The following is a 17,856-nucleotide window of genomic DNA, read 5'->3' as shown; positions in this document are numbered from 1 at the left end:
CATGTGACACTTCCAACCCTTCTAAATCATTGGACCCAAAGATGATTTCGGACCCTTGTGCCTGCTCCTAGTTACAACCAACTACGTTGATCTCCAGTCGACGGGCATGTAACTTTCTCGCCCGATAGGAATCTCCGTCGATCAGGCCTCTTGTGATCATGCCAATATTCTCCTGAGCGGCATCATTACGGTTATCTTCTTGTTGCATCGGGGGTTGCTCCTACTTAACCCGACCGGGGGGCCTGGACCTGGTTCTCTTACTGCTGGGGCATTCTCTAGAGCTGCTCGACGTCTTGGTGGTTCCTCTGAGATGGTCCGTTCGACCATTGATAACGCCGGCGATTGGGAGATGGCGAGCATTGTCAAAACCCTTGGTTAGTTGCCTGACGCTTCTCCTGATTGTAGTGGTAGCAATCTTGAGTGTTGTGCATCTCTGATCAATGATAAGTATAAAACTTTAGAGCCCATCTGGGGGCTGGGGAAATGGCATTTGCTCAGCCTCTATGTGTTGTACAACGTGAGGTTGCAGCTCATGAAGATACGGCGCAGGGCCCGCTCGGGGTCCTTCGTGAGGAAGAGGCGGAGGTGCTCGAGAGCCGAGACTGAAGCGGATGTGGTGACCTTCTTCTTTCGAGCAAATTGTGCTTCTTCTACATTAATGTACTTAGTCACCCTGACGAGTAGATGATCGAAGTCTTTTAAGGACTTCTTAATTAGGGAGTGAAAGAACTCACTATCTATGAGCCCCTGAGAGAAGGTACTCACTAGAATCTCTGGGTGCCCGAAGGAAATGACCACCTGATTGAACTTTTTGATATAGACCCTCATTGTCTCCTTGGGCCCTTATTTGAGGGAAAATAGGTTCAATATGGTTTTTGGTACCGATGGCTATTGGCAAAGTGGTGAAGGAAAGCTTTGCAGAAGTCCTTGAAGCAATATATATACTCGACAAGAAGCCGGTTAAACCACCTCTGTGTCGAGCCAGAGAGTGTGGTGGGGAATACTCGACACTTTACTCTATCCATGTACTAGTAAAGGATAGCTCCATTTTTGAATTTGAGGAGGTGGCCTTTTGGGGCAATTGCCCCTCCATATTCTCTGATCGTCAATGGTCGAAAGTGGTTCGGCAGGTTGTCCTCCTATATTTCTTGGGAGAACAACATAGTTATTCATTTATGAGAGTCACTAATCATCGGGGCTTTTCCCTTATGCAAGTCTGACTAGCTCTTGGACCTGTAGAATCGAAAAGAATTTAGATATCTCCACAATTGCATGATATTGTCTACTTTGGGCCTAAGCCCTCATGGTTTTGCTCTTGGGCTCTCCCCAAAAGGCCTCATACCAATGGAGATATCTTTTCTCTTATAAACCCATGATCTTTCCCATGTGTTTCCAATATGGGACTATGTTTACAATCTTGCAACCCCAACAATCCCCCCCTCAAACAAAGGACCATAGGCTTCACACGTCCGATCCTCGACCCACCAGGTCTTCCTGCCCCTCGGTCCACCCGACCTACTAGGACTTCCTTGCCTAGTCGCAACTAGGACTTCCTGCCTGGTGTCTGGTCCTCTTGATCCGAACATAGGAGCCCCCACTTTCTTTGTTCGAGGTCAATATTGTACCCACATGGCTCAATCAGACCATAGCTCTTGTGCACAGTCGGCGGTTAAACCTTTTGGCAGTCCGGACTCTGATACCAATTGTAGGATCAAAAAGAATTTAGATATCTCCACAATTGCATGATATTATCCACTTTAGGCCTAAGCCCTCATGGTTTTGCTCTTGGGCTCTCCCCAAAAGGCCTCATACCAATGGAGATATCTTTTCTCTTATAAACCCATGATCTTTCCCATGTGTTTCCAATATGGGACTATGTTTGCAACCTTGCAACCCCAACAGGACCGACCAATTATATGCTGAGAGTTATATTGTAGGGATGATCGACTGTATACTAAGTACCTTGGCTCTGTAAGTCTGACTGGATCTTAGCCCAACCAGTTGTATACTTGGAGACTACCTCTGCTATATGTTGGGACACGATCGCTGAAGGGTGGGGAGCTAAGTCTCATATGCCCGATAGGCGAGTTAAGGATGACTGGGTTTAGGGGTGGAGCGATGAGTCTCCTAAATATGACTGGCTCTGGGACCGACCGACCATATGCCGAGAGACTTATGCTTAGAGAATGGGGAGCAGGATCTCTTAACTTTTGCCGGCTCTAGGGCCGACCGACTATATGCTAGGTACCTTGATACTGAAGTGGAGGCGTAAGTCCCTTAAGCCGACCGACTTTATACTGAAAGCCTTAATGCTAAGGAGTGAGGAATTGAGCCTGGGCGAGGGTAACTCGTTCAATTGCATATACTCTAACTCTGACTACCACCTCACTCTTATTTTAAGCACCACTCCACTTTAATTTTGATTGTCATATCATTTTGTCCATCGATCCCATATTACCTCTAGGTCTAATTATAATATATTATATCATTGATGATTTAAGATAACCACGATTGATTTAAAAAAAAAAGAAGATAGATAATAGAATTTGAGTCTAATCTCATTGTTTAATACTTACTTTTATATTAATTATTCTTTATGATGATAGAGTGATTAACAAGACAAATTCTTGTTATACTAAGTTTCATATGCCCGGTAGGCGAGTTAAGGTCGATTGGTTTAGGGGTGGAGTGATGAGTCTCTTAAGTCTGACTAGCTCTGGGGCCGACCGAGCATATGCTGAGAGACTTATGCTTAGAGAATGGGGAGCAGGATCCCTTAACTTCTGCCGGCTCTAGCTAGATACCTTAATACTGAAGTGGAGGCGTAAGTCCCTTAAGTCCAACTGGCTCTCAAGCCGACCGACTCTCAAGTCGACAGGCTTCATACTGAAGGCCTTAGCACTGAGGAGTGAGGAATTGAGCTTGGGCGAGGGTGACTTATTCAACTGCATATACTCTGACTCTGATTACCACCTTATCTTGACTTTAAACACCATTTCACTTTAACTTTGACTGTCACATCATCTTGATCATCAATCTTGTATTATCTCTGGGTCTAATTCCAACATACAGTATCATCAATGATTTAAGGTAACCATGATTTATTTTTGAAAAAGAAGATAGATAATAGAATTTGAGTCTAATCTCATTGTTTAATACTTATTTTTATATTAATTATTCTTCATGATGACAAAGTGATTAATAAGACAAATTCATTTTATACTAATCTATAAAATAATAAAGTTATTACTTATGCTAATTGAGCCTTTGCTTCTTATTCAAGGACGGTGTATTTACATTTTATGACAATTTAAAGGTAAAAGTTAGAAGAGCATACTTTGTTTTTTAATATTAAGAGTATATTTTATTTTGAAAAAAAAAAATCAAAAAGTCTCATCCTATCCAAAATAGATATAAGTCTTTTTATTTAAATTAAATTTATGCAAAGTAAATATAAATTTTGATAGATATGCAGTGAATTTTAAATATTTAGATGGATCAATGGGATGATTGTGCTCAATCAATGGATTGTACTTGATCTATCGGGTCAAAGACTGAGTTAGGTCATGTCACAAACTAACCAATACTATTTACACTTCTAATTATAATCGTATTATTTAATTCGTTTAAACTCAAATATATATTTTTTAATAGATTTCTTATAAATCTAATGGTACCTAAAATAATTACATGATTTTTTTAAAATAAGATAAAATAAAATAATACATTAATTGCAAATATTTTAAGCAGAGGAATTGGAAATCTGTGGCCTGCGGCGTTCTGCGAAGTAGATTTAAAGAATACCACATCACTGCCATAGCGAGCTGTAATTTTGAAGTATTTTTATTGGCGAGCCAACCCTTTTAATAATTCATCAAAAAGGAAGACTTCGAGGAGTCGTCGCCCGGCAAATTATTGGAGACTCGGCCATTTTTAATAATTCATTGAACCCAACAGGAAATTTGTGGCCCGTGGTGTTTGACGAATACTCACATCACTACCGAACACGTACCATCAATTTAATATCTTGATGGAGACCCAACCCAATAATCGATTTAATATTCATCAAAAAGAAAGACTTGAAGCAGTCGTCGCCCTGCAAATTATTGCTTCTTTTTTCTCCTCCAATCTATTGTTAGCCAGGTTGACACCAAACTACTTTTGCATCTTTCATCCGGAGCTATGGAAGGAGCTTTGGTAGCTGCAGCTCGCTTTGTGGCGGACAAGGTGGCAATTCTCGTCCAACTCGACGCGAAACTCAAGGCAATGACTGGTATCGAAGAGAAGATGGAGAAGCTTAAGGAGATGTCGACTATTATTGACTTGGTGATCGAAGATGTCGAGTCCCACCCTTTAAACAAAGATGCTGTGAAGGACTTGTTGAGGAAGCTCAAATACTTAGCTTACGATCTCGAGGATGCTGTGGATTACTATGATACCAAAGTCTTCCAGAAGAAGCAGAGATCAAATACTTCTTTTGGGCTGGTGAGTGATTTCATATCTTCTGATAATCAAGTTCTATTTAACAGCAGGGTAGGGTGCATGATAGAAGCTGTAACAGATAGTCTGGATTCTATTTTGCTACAAAAGTCCATTCTTCTGAATTTGCCACAAAGTAGTAGCCACTTGTCACTATATCCCTACAGCGAGACCCACTCCCTCAATGGCTTTGATGTTATAGGGAGAGAACCAGAGAAGAATAATATTGTCAACATCTTAACAAATGATGATGATGAGGGAAGCAGCCATAGCACCTTGAGGGTCATTGCCATCGTTGGGATGGGTGGCCTGGGGAAGACTACACTTGCTCAGCTTGTTTTCAATGATGAGATGGTGCAAGACCATTTTGCAAGTTTGACAATGTGGAAAGTTGTTGGGGCAGAATTTAATCCCACAAAGATAATGAAGTCTATTTTAGAACTGGCTACTGGTGAACCAGGCAACATCTCAGAAATAGATTTAGTGAAGCAGAAGCTGAAAAAAGAATTATCTGGGAAGAGATTTCTGCTCGTGCTGGATGATGTATGGAATGAAGATCCAGTAAAGTGGCGTATACTGAAAGCGGCCTTAACATTTGGGGCCAGAGGAAGCAAAATTTTAGTGACAACCCGTAGTCAACAGGTCTCTTCAATTATGGACTCATCCTATATCCACCAAATAAAGCAGTTGTCCCAGACTGATTGTTTGATCTTGTTTCAAAATTTTGCATTTGGAGATAAAGAAGAGAACCGAACTTTGATGGAAATTGGTGCAAAGATTGTTGAGAAATGTGGCGGTGTGCCCTTGGCTGTCATATCCCTTGGTAACACGCTCCGCAACACTGGAGATGAAACTTATTGGTCCTCGGTATTGAACAGTGAAATAATGCAGCTCAGATATATGGAAGAAAAAGTGTTAGCGGTACTAAAGTGGAGCTATGACACTCTCCCTCCAAGGTCAAAGAAGTGTTTTGCATTTGCCTCCCTATACCCAAAGAACTCTCGAATGAAAAAGGATGAATTGATAAAACTGTGGATTGCAAATGGTTTCGTACGTTCAGAAAAAAGTTTTGATGCTGAAACACTGGCCAATGATGTCTTTGATGATCTTGTGCGGAGATCATTCTTTCTCTTGGCACCTTCTCGTAATTTTAAATATTTTAGTTATGGAACCGAGTACACGATGCATGATTTGATGCACGATCTGGCACGATCAGTATCTGCAAATGTATATTGGCATTCTGAACAAGACTCGGTGGAAGATATTGGAAACAGAACATATCATTTGCAAATATATATACGAGGAGAATCATGCATGACTCAGGTCTTAGACAAGAAACCATTGAACTTGCGCACCTTTATGCCCTTTCGTTTCTATAGACAGTCATATTTGAGTATCAATCTGCTTCAAGTCATCTCAGACTCGGAACTAAAATTTTTGCGGGCGTTAGATTTAAGTAGCAGTGGCATCAGTGAGGTGCCGACGTCAATAGGAAATTTGATACATTTGAGGTACCTCAACTTATATAACAATGGAATTGAAGTTCTACCCGACTCCATAACCCTTCTCTCCAATTTACAGTATCTCAATCTCATTTTAAATTTCAATTTTCGAGAGCTACCAAAAGAGTTAGGGAATATGCAAAACCTTCGGGTTCTTGATTTACAAAGACATCATTCTCAGATTGATATACACATGCCCTGTGGGTTGTCACGACTAACTAATCTTCGAAGTTTACCTGTCTTTTTTGCTGGGAACAGAACTGGCGCATGCTCAATATTAGAACTCGAAAATTTGAAGCTTCATGGAGAAATGCAAATTAAATTTTCCAAAGATTTTAAGAATTATTCTTGTGGTGGAAAAAAAATCTTGAAGAATAAAGATCTTAATGATCTACTCATAGAGTTTAATAATTTAGAAAGATATGACAAGGACATGTTGGATGATCTTTGTCCCGACACGAGCTTAAAGGAGTTGATCATAAAAAATTATGGGAGCCCACAATTCCCAACATGGTTGATGGAGTTACAATTGCCAAATTTGGTTGAAGTTTGCCTTGAAAACTGCGGTGGTTGTGAGCATATTCCTCCGTTTGGAAATCTACAGTTTCTTGAAAAGCTTGTCTTAACGGCTATGGATGTCATTACAGACCTGGGTGCTGAGTTCCATGGGTACAGAAGCTTTCCTTCCCGTCAAGAACTCATTTTGAATCGGATGAATAATTTAGAGGAATGGCCAGACTCTCATGATGGTGACAATCAGTTGTTCCCTAAACTACATAGTCTGCATATTTTCGATTGTCCTAAATTGAATGCTGAGATTTCCTACAATCCAAGAGCTTACTATAATCAACTGTAATGGGAGCCTACTCTCATGTGTTGGAAGATTGACCTCTCTCTCTGTTCTTTTTCTGGGGTCGTTGGGCGACATGACATCCCTTCCTAGTGGATGTATCAAAAACCTCACATCCTTGACGAAATTACAAATTGTGCAATGCTCACAACTCCAATTTCTTCCTGGCGATGAACTGCAACACCTAGAAATGCTTCGTTCATTGACCATTGAAAAATGTCCTAATTTGGCATCCTTCCCATTAGAAAGTGGGACATCTTAGTTCTCTTTGTTCTCTAGATCTCTTAGCTTGTCCAAGTATAATATTGCAGCTAGAAGAACTCGTACCAATCTTGAATTCAGTAAAAAACTTCATAGTAGATATTTGTGGCAACAAAGTCAATTTACGTGGGCAACTGCAATACTTACACACGCTCAAAATATTGTCTCTAAGTGGTGCCCATGTTGACAAAAACAGACATAGATTGGGACACTCAAAAATTTTACATATTTGTTGTTGTGATGAATTGGAGTCGTTGATGACAGCAGAACCAACAAGCAGTGTATTAGAAGAACTATTCATAGATGGAATTTCCAATCTCACGAACTTGCCTGACTGGTTGCAGCATCTCAAGTCTCTTCATTCACTATCAATCGGAAACTGCTCACGATTAGAAAGGGTGCCAAGGAATTTGAAGAATCTACATATGTTGAAAACTTTGAACATTGCTGATTGCCCACTACTGGAAAGTAGATGCGAAAGGGAGACAGGTGAAGATTGGCCAATTATCTCACATCTGCCATATATTTATAATCACTACAGGGTCTAATATCTCACCCTTAGTGCTCCCGCTAATCCGTTCCTAGATCAACACGGTGAAAAAGTAAGATAGAAAACCATTATAGTTGAATAAAAAAGATCATTATATGTACTTGTATTGTTACATAGCATGATTTTTTTTATCTAAAAAAGTTGAGTTTAATTTCAAGCATCCACTCGATAATATCTTGATATGGTAACCTATAGGAGGTTGTTCAGTGCCGACGTATACATGCATGTTGATGGAATTCTTGTACAACTAAAATTCATTTTCAAAAAGATTTTTAAAAAATAGATCAAAAAAAAAAGGATAATCCTTGGAGCTTTCAAAATTCTCATAAAAATAATTACTTATTTAAAATTATTAACGAAATTTAGGCATTTATATATACATATCAAACTGTATACTTTTTTTTGCAATAGCCGTTATGCTCAATGTATTTGTCATTCAAATGTGATAATACCGATTGGAATATTCTTATAATAATTGGTATGATGATATTGAAGAAACATTATTAATTCAATTACATATACGTGGTGTTTTCATCGGTTTTATTCAATCATGATTTTTTTTTAAAAAAAAATCTCTTTTAGGTTATTAAGTCCGTTTAATTTGTGCTCATCATGTCTTTTTGTCTTCCTTTTGACCTCTAAATTGATAGGCCGAGGATGAAGACTCAGCAGATGAAGACTTGATATAAGATCATAGTTGTATCTTATGAAATCCTTTGTTGCTAGTAATTAAATTTGTTTAAGTTCTTTTATTTTCAGAAACTTTAAAAGTATATATGTGATTTATTATATGTCACACTAGGACTTCATTTGTTGTTGGATACATTATGATTTTCCTCTCTTGGAGGAATATTGTCATTCTATGTGAGATTCTTTTGTTGCTTTATGGTGTTGTGATGTAGTAAATAAACTATTTGATATTGAGTTTGACAATTATGTGATTTGATACTGATCATTTGCATACATTGTAGCTTTTTTCTTAAATGATCATGCCATGTGGATGCTCTTTTGTATAAAATAGAAAAGGTTCTGCTAAAATGTTTCTGAGAAATGAAAATTAATAAAAGCACTTGACTGAAATTGACACAAGAAGACTCCAAATAAAGGAATTCTCAGAAACAATATTGTGGCAATCTTTGCAAAAAAAATGATACCCAAGTTATTTTGTGTAAATTTTTTTCCTAGGAACATAACCCTCGGCTATCATTTGGGTTAGAGGGTGAAACTAGAATTCCAAGTTGAAAGGAGTGTGATTTTGTCAAGATAAAACTACGGAGCTCGAGCAGGAAACCAATAGAGGTACATGATTTGGAAAATTTGCAAAACTACTCTATATCAATAATTTGTCAAAATTCTAAAATCTAACTAGAGAATCTTGTTGTTGAAAGAGGACCAGAATCATAGTAGGTAATTGGTATAACTAGCTCCATGTCCAATGGACAATGATTTTGCCTCTCTAATTTCATCTTGCAAGCTTTTTTGGATAAGAAGAACAAGCAATTATGCATTAATGTAATGGTTACTTATCTCTGCAATTAATTAACCCCACCTAAGATCAGAACTGGGATCATAACTTTTAGCTGAGAATTATAAGAAGAACAAGGCTTTTAACAATTTAAAATAAATAAAGACCCTGTGCATTTTGAAAATGTGGGGAAATTTTTTTGCTTTATGGTATATAATCATGCAATAAATAAACATCTGATATTGAGTGGCAGTTGTAATATAAGTTCACTTTTAATTGTCTTTGTTATTGAGATTCTTGATATATCATGTACCACGAAGAGTGAAAGGAAATATTTTTTTTTATTTCATCTAAAATTTTAAAAATTTATTGGTAGTTGAATCGACACATAAATCGGACTGGATGGTTAATATACTTTAAAATAGTTCTATGTGATTAATCTCTTAACTTTTTGTGTATAATTATTATGTTTTTTTAATTTTGTTACTTGCTTATTATTATCCAACGAAAAGTACTTAAAATTGTATATTGAATGTCAATTAGCCATTTTTAAACTCTATTATAACTAGATTATAAAATCATAAAACAAAACTAAAATTGAAGCTCGTTAATTATAATGGATGATTATATATATATTTTTAAAACCCATAATATTAAATTTTCATTAAAAACTTAAATCTTTTGTTTATATTTGATATCAAAATAAATTTAAATATAAGATAAATAACTTGATCCTGTCCGAAGACGCGAAGCTGGAAAACTGGAGAGATGGTAGTTCCACTGATAGGATAAAGACCTCACTCCTTTCTGTAAAACAAAAACCAAAACTAGGGAAGGGGTCCCTGGTGTTGGCCCTCCGACGCTCAAGTCAGAAACAAAAAAAAGAGAGTGAAAGTATTAGGGACAAAGATTTATCTTGTCTTTCTTTGTACCTGACATACTCTTTTATACTTTTCTCGGTGTCCCTCCATCTTCGCTGATTTAATGATATTAATTGCCAACGGAAGACATCTTTGTCTTGGTTGCTTTTTATTTAATAGTAGATAGAGTGTTCTCTTTTGTGTTCTCCTTTCTCTATTAATTATTTGTCTTTTCCTCTTTTATTATTGTATCGCTTCATTAGGTGTATGATGCCAACGACATACCTCGACTCGAGCAGGTGACCCGCTCGGTTCGGGCTTCTAGCCCGCTCAACTTGCTCTTTTGTCGCCTTGGTTGACCAGTCACTAGTTAACTCATATGGCCAACCAGATAATGATCTTCCGATCGACCAATCAGGCTCGAGCTTCTGGCCCGCTCAACTTGCTCTCTTGCCACCCTGGTTGACCAGTCACTGGTTTACTCAGATGGCCGACTGGACAATGATCCTTCCGATCAGCTAATGAACCGCTTCCCGCTCGAGTGCGGCCGAGCCTTAAGCCTTTGCGTAGACCGCCTTGAATTTAACCTATCACGTGGAAATTGACTCGTGTTAGGTAGGCTCCTCCTCATCGCTGCATCAAAAAGCCTCCTCTTCAAGTCTAGTCGAAAGAGGCTGCAAATCCGACTGACTGGACAGTTAGTACCTTAATGCCCGATCGGACTATGCGCGATCCATTAACTGCTGAGAGACTCCTGAACCAACGCCACTCGACTTTACTTTGCCTTGGCCGATCGGGAAGATTGTGTGCCGATCGGGAAGATGGTTTGTCGATCGGGAAGATGGTCAGCAATACTTCTCGAAATTTTTGACCTTCATGGTATCCCTTCAGGCGGGCATGATTTTGGCTGACGTCATTCAAATTTCTCAAAATCCGGTTAAATCCTCGAAGATTATGGCTTAGCACGCGGTCATACCTTTTTAATTAAGGGCTTTAAATGCGACCTTTTGATTGAAGGACACATGTCCTATACTTTCATCGCATGCCTGATGTGACGGACGGACATCCGCCTGACGTGGCGTGTACCGTTTTCAAATTCAGGGGCTGGATTTGTTTCTAGGTTTGTGTACCCTAGATCAGACAGTTGTCGTAGATCAACCACAAGCTTTATAAGCCTTGCGTGTGCCATCATCGTCTACTTCGCTCTTCTATCTTCAGATTTTGCTGATGCGCGCTCTTCTCCAACGAATTTTCCGCTGCGCTCTCTTCTCCGGTGATCTTTCCTCTTTCTCGTAAGCCTTCCTTCTCATTCGGCTCATTTGGTTGTTTCTTAGCATCCTCCTATCGAACTTGTTGTGTTCTTGTCGATCTTTTGTGTCTGATGGTGAGTTTCTCTCAACTTCTTGTACCTGTTCCTAGCCTCTGGCACACCTCCGTCGATCGGAGGAATTCGATCAGTGGTGTTCTCCAGTCGCTCGAGCAGACCACTCCCTTCATCCGATTGATGTGCCCAACCAGCGAGACCTATTCAATCGGCTGGCTGATCACGATGAGTGATAATAAAGTAGCTAACTTAGTCAGCTCATCTGTCACTTGATTGTCTGATCAGAGGATCTTCTATATACACTACAAAAAAATAGGTGTTTTTGAATCGGTCTTTTTGAAGCGTTTGAATAACCGCATCGAATGAGTAAAGGTTTAGAAGCGGTTATGTACTTTCCGCTGCAATAGATTTTCCGTAGAAGCAGTTATGATATACCGCTTCTATTTAGCACATTTAGATGTGGTTTTATATTTTGTTTCTAAAAGAATCCTTTTGAAGCAGTTGGAACCACTCCTAAAAATAATAGGTTTTATTTAACCAAATATAAATAGAAGAGTTCACGTTTATTTAGACTTTAACAACTCACCTATTTCATTGCTTCAATCGACCGACAGGGGCGGATCCAGAGATAATTTTTAACGAGGGCTAACAAATTTTATTTTATAACAATAAATATATTTAATAATAAAAAATTTAATTCGATATCATAAATGGATAAAAATATTAAATTAATAAATTACAAATAAACGTGTAACTTACATCATAAAAGGTAATGTAAATTAATTATATTAATTTAATAAACCCTAAACTAAATAGATGCTGCTTTCCTCTTCCTTCCTTTGCTGTTTTCTAGTGTCTCGCCGCTATTCTTCTCTTTCGAATCCTACTTCGAGGCCTGCGACCCCTGATCCCTTCTAGATCTGCCCAGATCGACTCACCGTCCTCATCAACAGCTACTCTGAAGCCCGTCTTCCTCTCCTCAACACCCTCACAGCCTACTACGTCGCCACCTGCTAATCGATGTCGGCCTCATCCTTTGGGGCGACCCCTTCACACCCGCTGCCACCCTGACATCCCTCTCCTCTCAAGGCGGTGGATCCGCCTTCGTCTAACTCTGATAGATCTTGGTGAGGGCTTCAGCCCACTCCAGCCCTCGCCTAGATCCGCCCTTGCGTCGGCCGACCACCAAATCCACTGTAAGAAGAAATTGTTTTTCTAATTTTTAAGATAATTTCTCTACTTATTTTTTAGATCAATTATTTTATTTCGAAAAACCTGAGATGATATTCAAATTGATTTCCCTTCATCTATCGATTTTTTGGATTTTATTATGTTCCATTGCTAGATTAATCGGGAGTGAGGTTGATAGATATCTTTAGAGTTTTGGCTCATATTGTAATTGTTGATGCTTTAGATTATTAAACTTTTATATAAATGATTTCCGTACATGTTCAAAACAAATATAAACATTTGTATCTAATATGTTTGTTTAAATGACTAAAAGAAGTGTTTGAAATTTTTATTTCTTCACATATCTATGTTGTACCGTTTTATTGTTTCAGAACTATACAATAGTGAAATTGATTGTGAATGATTTATATTACACTTTAAATAGTGAATGTGTATGATACTTGAATGAGTTGATAGACTCATGCTTAGTCGTGTAAACATCTTCCAAAGTTATTGTATACTAGAGTGAGTTCGAATGCTTAAATAAAGATGTACATGCCTTATATTAAGGTAGCGTCCTCTGTTCTATACAATTGGTAATTAAAATAATTGTGTATAAATCATGGTGTTTGGATATTGTAAATGATAATAATGTACAACAAACTACAAGGATATGATAGAATAGTTAAGTAGATGTACAGGATATATGGTGATTGAAATATGCATAGGACATCCATACATATGCATTTCATTTAAAAAGTAACAAAGTTATTTATTATATTAAATTCCTCATGAATTCTTTCTACTCAAATAAATTCTTAAATTTTGTAAATAATTGAACAGGTTCAAACAATGAAGGCGTGGATGGATTCTCCCCGTGCCAGTCTGGAGTATCAGGTTGGAGTTCAAAATTTTTTACGTTATGCATTTCTTAACACGACTACTGAAGTCATGAAACCGTGTCCTTGTCGTAAATGCATCAACTCATTGAATCATGACCGTGAGACAGTATATGAACATTTGATGATAAATGGTATTTTACAAGATTATCGCATTTGGAATTTCCATGGAGAAAAGTTGATTGTACAATCTCATGATACCATGAGAGATGAGCTTCATGCCTTACCAGAAGTTTATGAGACAATTAACCATGAATCAATAGTCCAAGAAACGTTACATGAAGTATCTGAAGGATCACCTATGAGGAATACAAATTACGCTGGTGCATCAACTAGTCATACATCGATGGAGTCTAATGTGGAAGATTTCTATAGATTGGTAGAAGAAGGAAAACAACCATTATATGTTGGATGCACTGAGTTTTCTAAATTGACATTTCTTGTTGAGTTATTTCAGTTGAAAGTGAGTGGAAAATGGAGTGATAAGTCCTTCACAGCATTATTGGATTTTCTTCGACGAGTACTTCCACCTGAAGCACAAGTACCAAATTCTTTTTATGAAGCGAAGAAACTAATTTCTAATTTGGGACTTCACTATGAAAAAATACATGCTTGTCCGAATGATTGTATGATTTATTGGGGCGAGGATGCGAATGAACAAGCTTGTAGAGTATGTAATCTTTCAAGATGGAAAAACATGCAGAAACAACCAAAGAAGTCACGCAAAAGTGGAAAAAAAATCCTTCAGATGAAAACTCCAGCTAAGGTTTTTTGGTATTTTCCATTGAAATTGAGATTACAACGATTATTCATGTCATCTCAGACTTCTAAAAATATGCAATGGCATTCTAAGAAACGAGTTTCAGATGGAATTTTAAGGCATCCGGCTGATTCACCAACATGGAAGGCATTTGACGAGCGACACGCTGAATTTGGAGTAGATCCTAGAAATGTACGTTTAGGACTCACCACTGATGGTTTTAATCCATTTAAAAATCAAAGTATGTCATACAGTACATGGCCTGTTGTTCTAATGCCTTACAATTTGCCACCTTGGGAATCTATGAAGCCTCATTCAATTATTTTATCCACCTTAATTCCAGGACCCAAAGCACCTGGAAACGATATTGATGTATATTTACGTCCCTTGTTGACTGAATTGAAGGACTTATGGGAAAATGGGATTACCACTTATGATGCTTGCAACAAAGAAATGTTTCAAATGCGGGCTGTATTGCTTTGGACAATTACTGATTTTCCAGGTTTGGGATGTTTGTCTGGGTGGAACACATATGCCAAAAATGCTTGTCCAACATGTGCTGATAAGACAGATGCAGTGTACTTGAATAATGGAAGAAAATGGTCATTTAAAGGGCATCGCCGCTTCTTACCAAGAGATTCAAAAATTCGAACTATGACAAGTTATGGCAAGCCAGAGAAACGTGAATTAGATTTGACACCATTGTCTGGATCTGATGTTCTACAAATGACCCAAAATCGAAATGTGGTATTTGGTAAAAGTAACATATCGAAACCATTGGTGCGAACAAAAACAGGTTCTACTGAACAAATGTGGAGGAAACAAAGCATTTTTTTCACTTTGCCTTATTGGGAGTTTAATTTGATAAGACATAATTTGGATTCTATGCATATTGAGAAAAATGTTTGTGATAATATCCTTGGAACACTTTTAGATGATTCTAGCAAGAGCAAAGATAACACTGCCGCACGTAGAGATCTGAAAAATATTGGGAATTATGAAACAATTATGGCCACAGCCACAACCAAATGGTACAGAATATTTGCCACCAGCATGTTATTGTTTGAACAAAGCTGAAAAAAAGTTATTTTGTTCAGTGTTGAAAGATATTCGTGTCCCTGATGGTATGTCTCCGATATTTCAAAATGTATAGATGTTGGACGTTGTAAGATTTTGGGTCTGAAAAGTCATGATTGTCATGTCATAATGGAGCAATTTCTTCCAATAGCTCTTCGTCGTGTGTTATCAAAAAAGGTAACTGCACCATTAATTGTTTTGTGTGAGTATTTCAGAGCTGTGTGTGCAAAGTCACTACGAGAAGATGAATTAAAAAAGGCTGAAGAAGGAGTTGTATTGGTCTTATGTCAATTAGAAAGAATTTTCTCCCCATCATTTTTCACAATAATGGTGCATTTGGTGGTGCATTTGGCGTATGAAGCAAGAGTAGCCGGGCCTGTACATTATCGATGGATGTATCCAATAGAAAGATATCTTGGAAAACTAAAAAATTTTGTTAGAAACAAAGCACGACCGGAGGCCAACATTGCGGAGGCATACTTGGCTGATGAATGTGTTGTGTTTTGTTCCCGTTATTTAAAGCATATATACTCGTTTGGCAATAAAGGTGCGAGACACCAGGAGACACCTGATAATGAGTATCCTTTACTTCCATTGTTTCCACAAATTGGACGAGCTACAAAAAGGCGTCAAATAGTTACTGTGGACAACAAAAGTCTAAGCCAAGCTCACAGATATATCCTTTCTAATTGAACAGCTCTACAACCATATCGTGAGTAAGTATTATTTTATGAATGTAATTTCAATTTTATTGTTTTATCAATACTACAAGTTTCTAACCATCATGTTGTGATGAAATAGAGAATTAAGAGACGAATTGAAGAGAAAGCATAGATATGGCCATCGTCCAACTAACTTTCAATTGGATTATATGGTTCGAATGCAATTTTCAGAATGGTTTGCTAAACGAGTAAGTAACATATCGATTGATTTATTGGTAAATGAACTGGTTATTATTTTAAAAATATTAATATCAAAACTATTTATGAATGTATTATAGGTTGATCGGACAAATGAACGAATTGATGACTTAACTCTAAGGGCACTTGCACGTGGTCCAAATCCTGTAGCATTTATTTATCATGGGTTCAATGTGAATGGTTTTGCATTTCGCACAGTAGAATCTGAAGGAAACAAAAAAGTGCAGAATAGCGGGGTCATGGTGTCGTCGATGCATGATAATGATGATAATGAGTCAACCTATTATGGTCGGTTAACCGATATTATCTCACTTGATTATAATGGCCATGGGCGAATAGTTCTATTCCGATGTGATTGGGTTAACACTACTGTTGGTATGAAAATTGATCCTTTAGGATTTACAATGTTGAATTTTTCGTGTTTGATACATACAGGAGAACGAGAAGAGCACGAACCTTTTATTTTGGCTTCACAAGCTCAAATGGTTTATTATGTTCGTGATCCAAAAGAAGAAGAATGACATTGTGTTATTCGTCACACACCAAGAGACACATACAACATGGGCAATGAAGATGATATTGATATAATGCAATTCATTTCTAACAATTTTTCTAATGTAGAATTTCTGTTAGATGATGTAAACACTGTAGATATTGAGTTAATAAGAACTGATGTAGAAGGCTCAATTGTTGATGGCATGCCTATTGTGAACAATGAAACTGATGAAAACTTGGATTGAATTTTATGTTTCGTTTCATGGTTATTTAAACTCTCTTGACGTGTTAAATATGATTTGGTGTTGCATTAGATATTTTAGTTTCATTTCATTCATTAAGGTGCGTATCTCTTTAAGCTATGTTATTGATTCTGTAGATAGCATGTGGGGTCACTTTTAAAAAGTGATGAATTGGAGAGAATGGTTGATTAAGATATGGCACACTTGTTCCTGAAATAGGCAGCTATTTTCAGGATAGTAAATGTGAAGAGATATTAAGGCAAATGATGTTGCTTTGGTGCCTTGGACATCCTGAGTATGGTTGCAGAGCTTTAGATACTCTGCATTAAGCACATGTACTTGTATGAGAAAGAGAAGCCTATTGAGGTGGATGGGTGAATTTCAATTTATTATTTTTGTGCAATTTTTTATATGAATATAAGCCTATTGTCACGTGGCCAGAGTTTTCAATTACTTTTCATTGTTGATTTAAACTTTGTCAAATGTTTACTATAAATTTTACCAATCTTAATAAATTTATGAGCTCATTTTAATTATTATTAACAAATTATTCAGAATGAAAAAATTGGCTAAGTGTAAAACTCGGCAAGGTTTACTCTTCAAGTCGATCATTTTTTTAAGTCTACCAATTCATGGGCAAACAACGTCATTATCAAGTTTATTTACTTTACAGATTTTTTGTACCATCTACTAAGTTCAGACGACCACTAATTAATTAAATTGGTATTTGATCATGGGATTGATGAGATTTTATTTAACTAAATGAAATCCTTGTAAATTTGAAAAGATTTATTAGGATTTGTGCTATGGAGAAAATATAATTACTTTTAATTTTAATTTGTTATATCTATCTCGTAAATTTCATATTATTTCTTCAAAATCATAAAATATTATTTTTTTAATCATGTACAGTAATTTACCGTTTTTGGAATCATAGCTAAAATTCTCAATATACTATTGCCATATTTTCTCACATCTAATTTAATAATCTAATATTTTATA

The 17,856-nt window shown here is 37.2% G+C and overlaps 2 protein-coding genes across 2 annotated transcripts; both read left to right on the top strand.

Annotated features, from left to right (window-relative positions):
* Positions 1–4,079: 4,079 nt before the first annotated feature.
* On the top strand, positions 4,080–8,575 carry LOC121998429 (disease resistance protein RGA2-like). The gene is made up of 2 exons (XM_042553364.1): positions 4,080–7,694; positions 8,293–8,575. The coding sequence occupies exon 1, from the start codon at positions 4,183–4,185 to the stop codon at positions 6,835–6,837; it is 2,655 nt and encodes an 884-aa protein (XP_042409298.1). The 5' UTR covers positions 4,080–4,182; the 3' UTR covers positions 6,838–7,694; positions 8,293–8,575.
* A 4,750-nt stretch (positions 8,576–13,325) lies between these two features.
* Positions 13,326–15,197, top strand: LOC121995413. The gene has a single exon (XM_042549159.1). The coding sequence runs from the start codon at positions 13,326–13,328 to the stop codon at positions 15,195–15,197; it is 1,872 nt and encodes a 623-aa protein (XP_042405093.1).
* The last annotated feature ends 2,659 nt before the right edge of the window (positions 15,198–17,856 follow it).

The sequence above is a fragment of the Zingiber officinale genome, chromosome 6A, assembly GCF_018446385.1.
Source record: "Zingiber officinale cultivar Zhangliang chromosome 6A, Zo_v1.1, whole genome shotgun sequence".
Classification (NCBI taxonomy): domain Eukaryota; kingdom Viridiplantae; phylum Streptophyta; class Magnoliopsida; order Zingiberales; family Zingiberaceae; genus Zingiber; species Zingiber officinale.
This window is presented reverse-complemented; position numbering and strand designations above follow the sequence as displayed.

Coding starts and splice junctions, on each gene's coding strand:
- LOC121998429 (XM_042553364.1), top strand. CDS start 4,183: ATGGAAGGAGCTTTGGTAGCTGCAGCTCGCTTTGTGGCGGACAAGGTG.
- LOC121995413 (XM_042549159.1), top strand. CDS start 13,326: ATGGATTCTCCCCGTGCCAGTCTGGAGTATCAGGTTGGAGTTCAAAAT.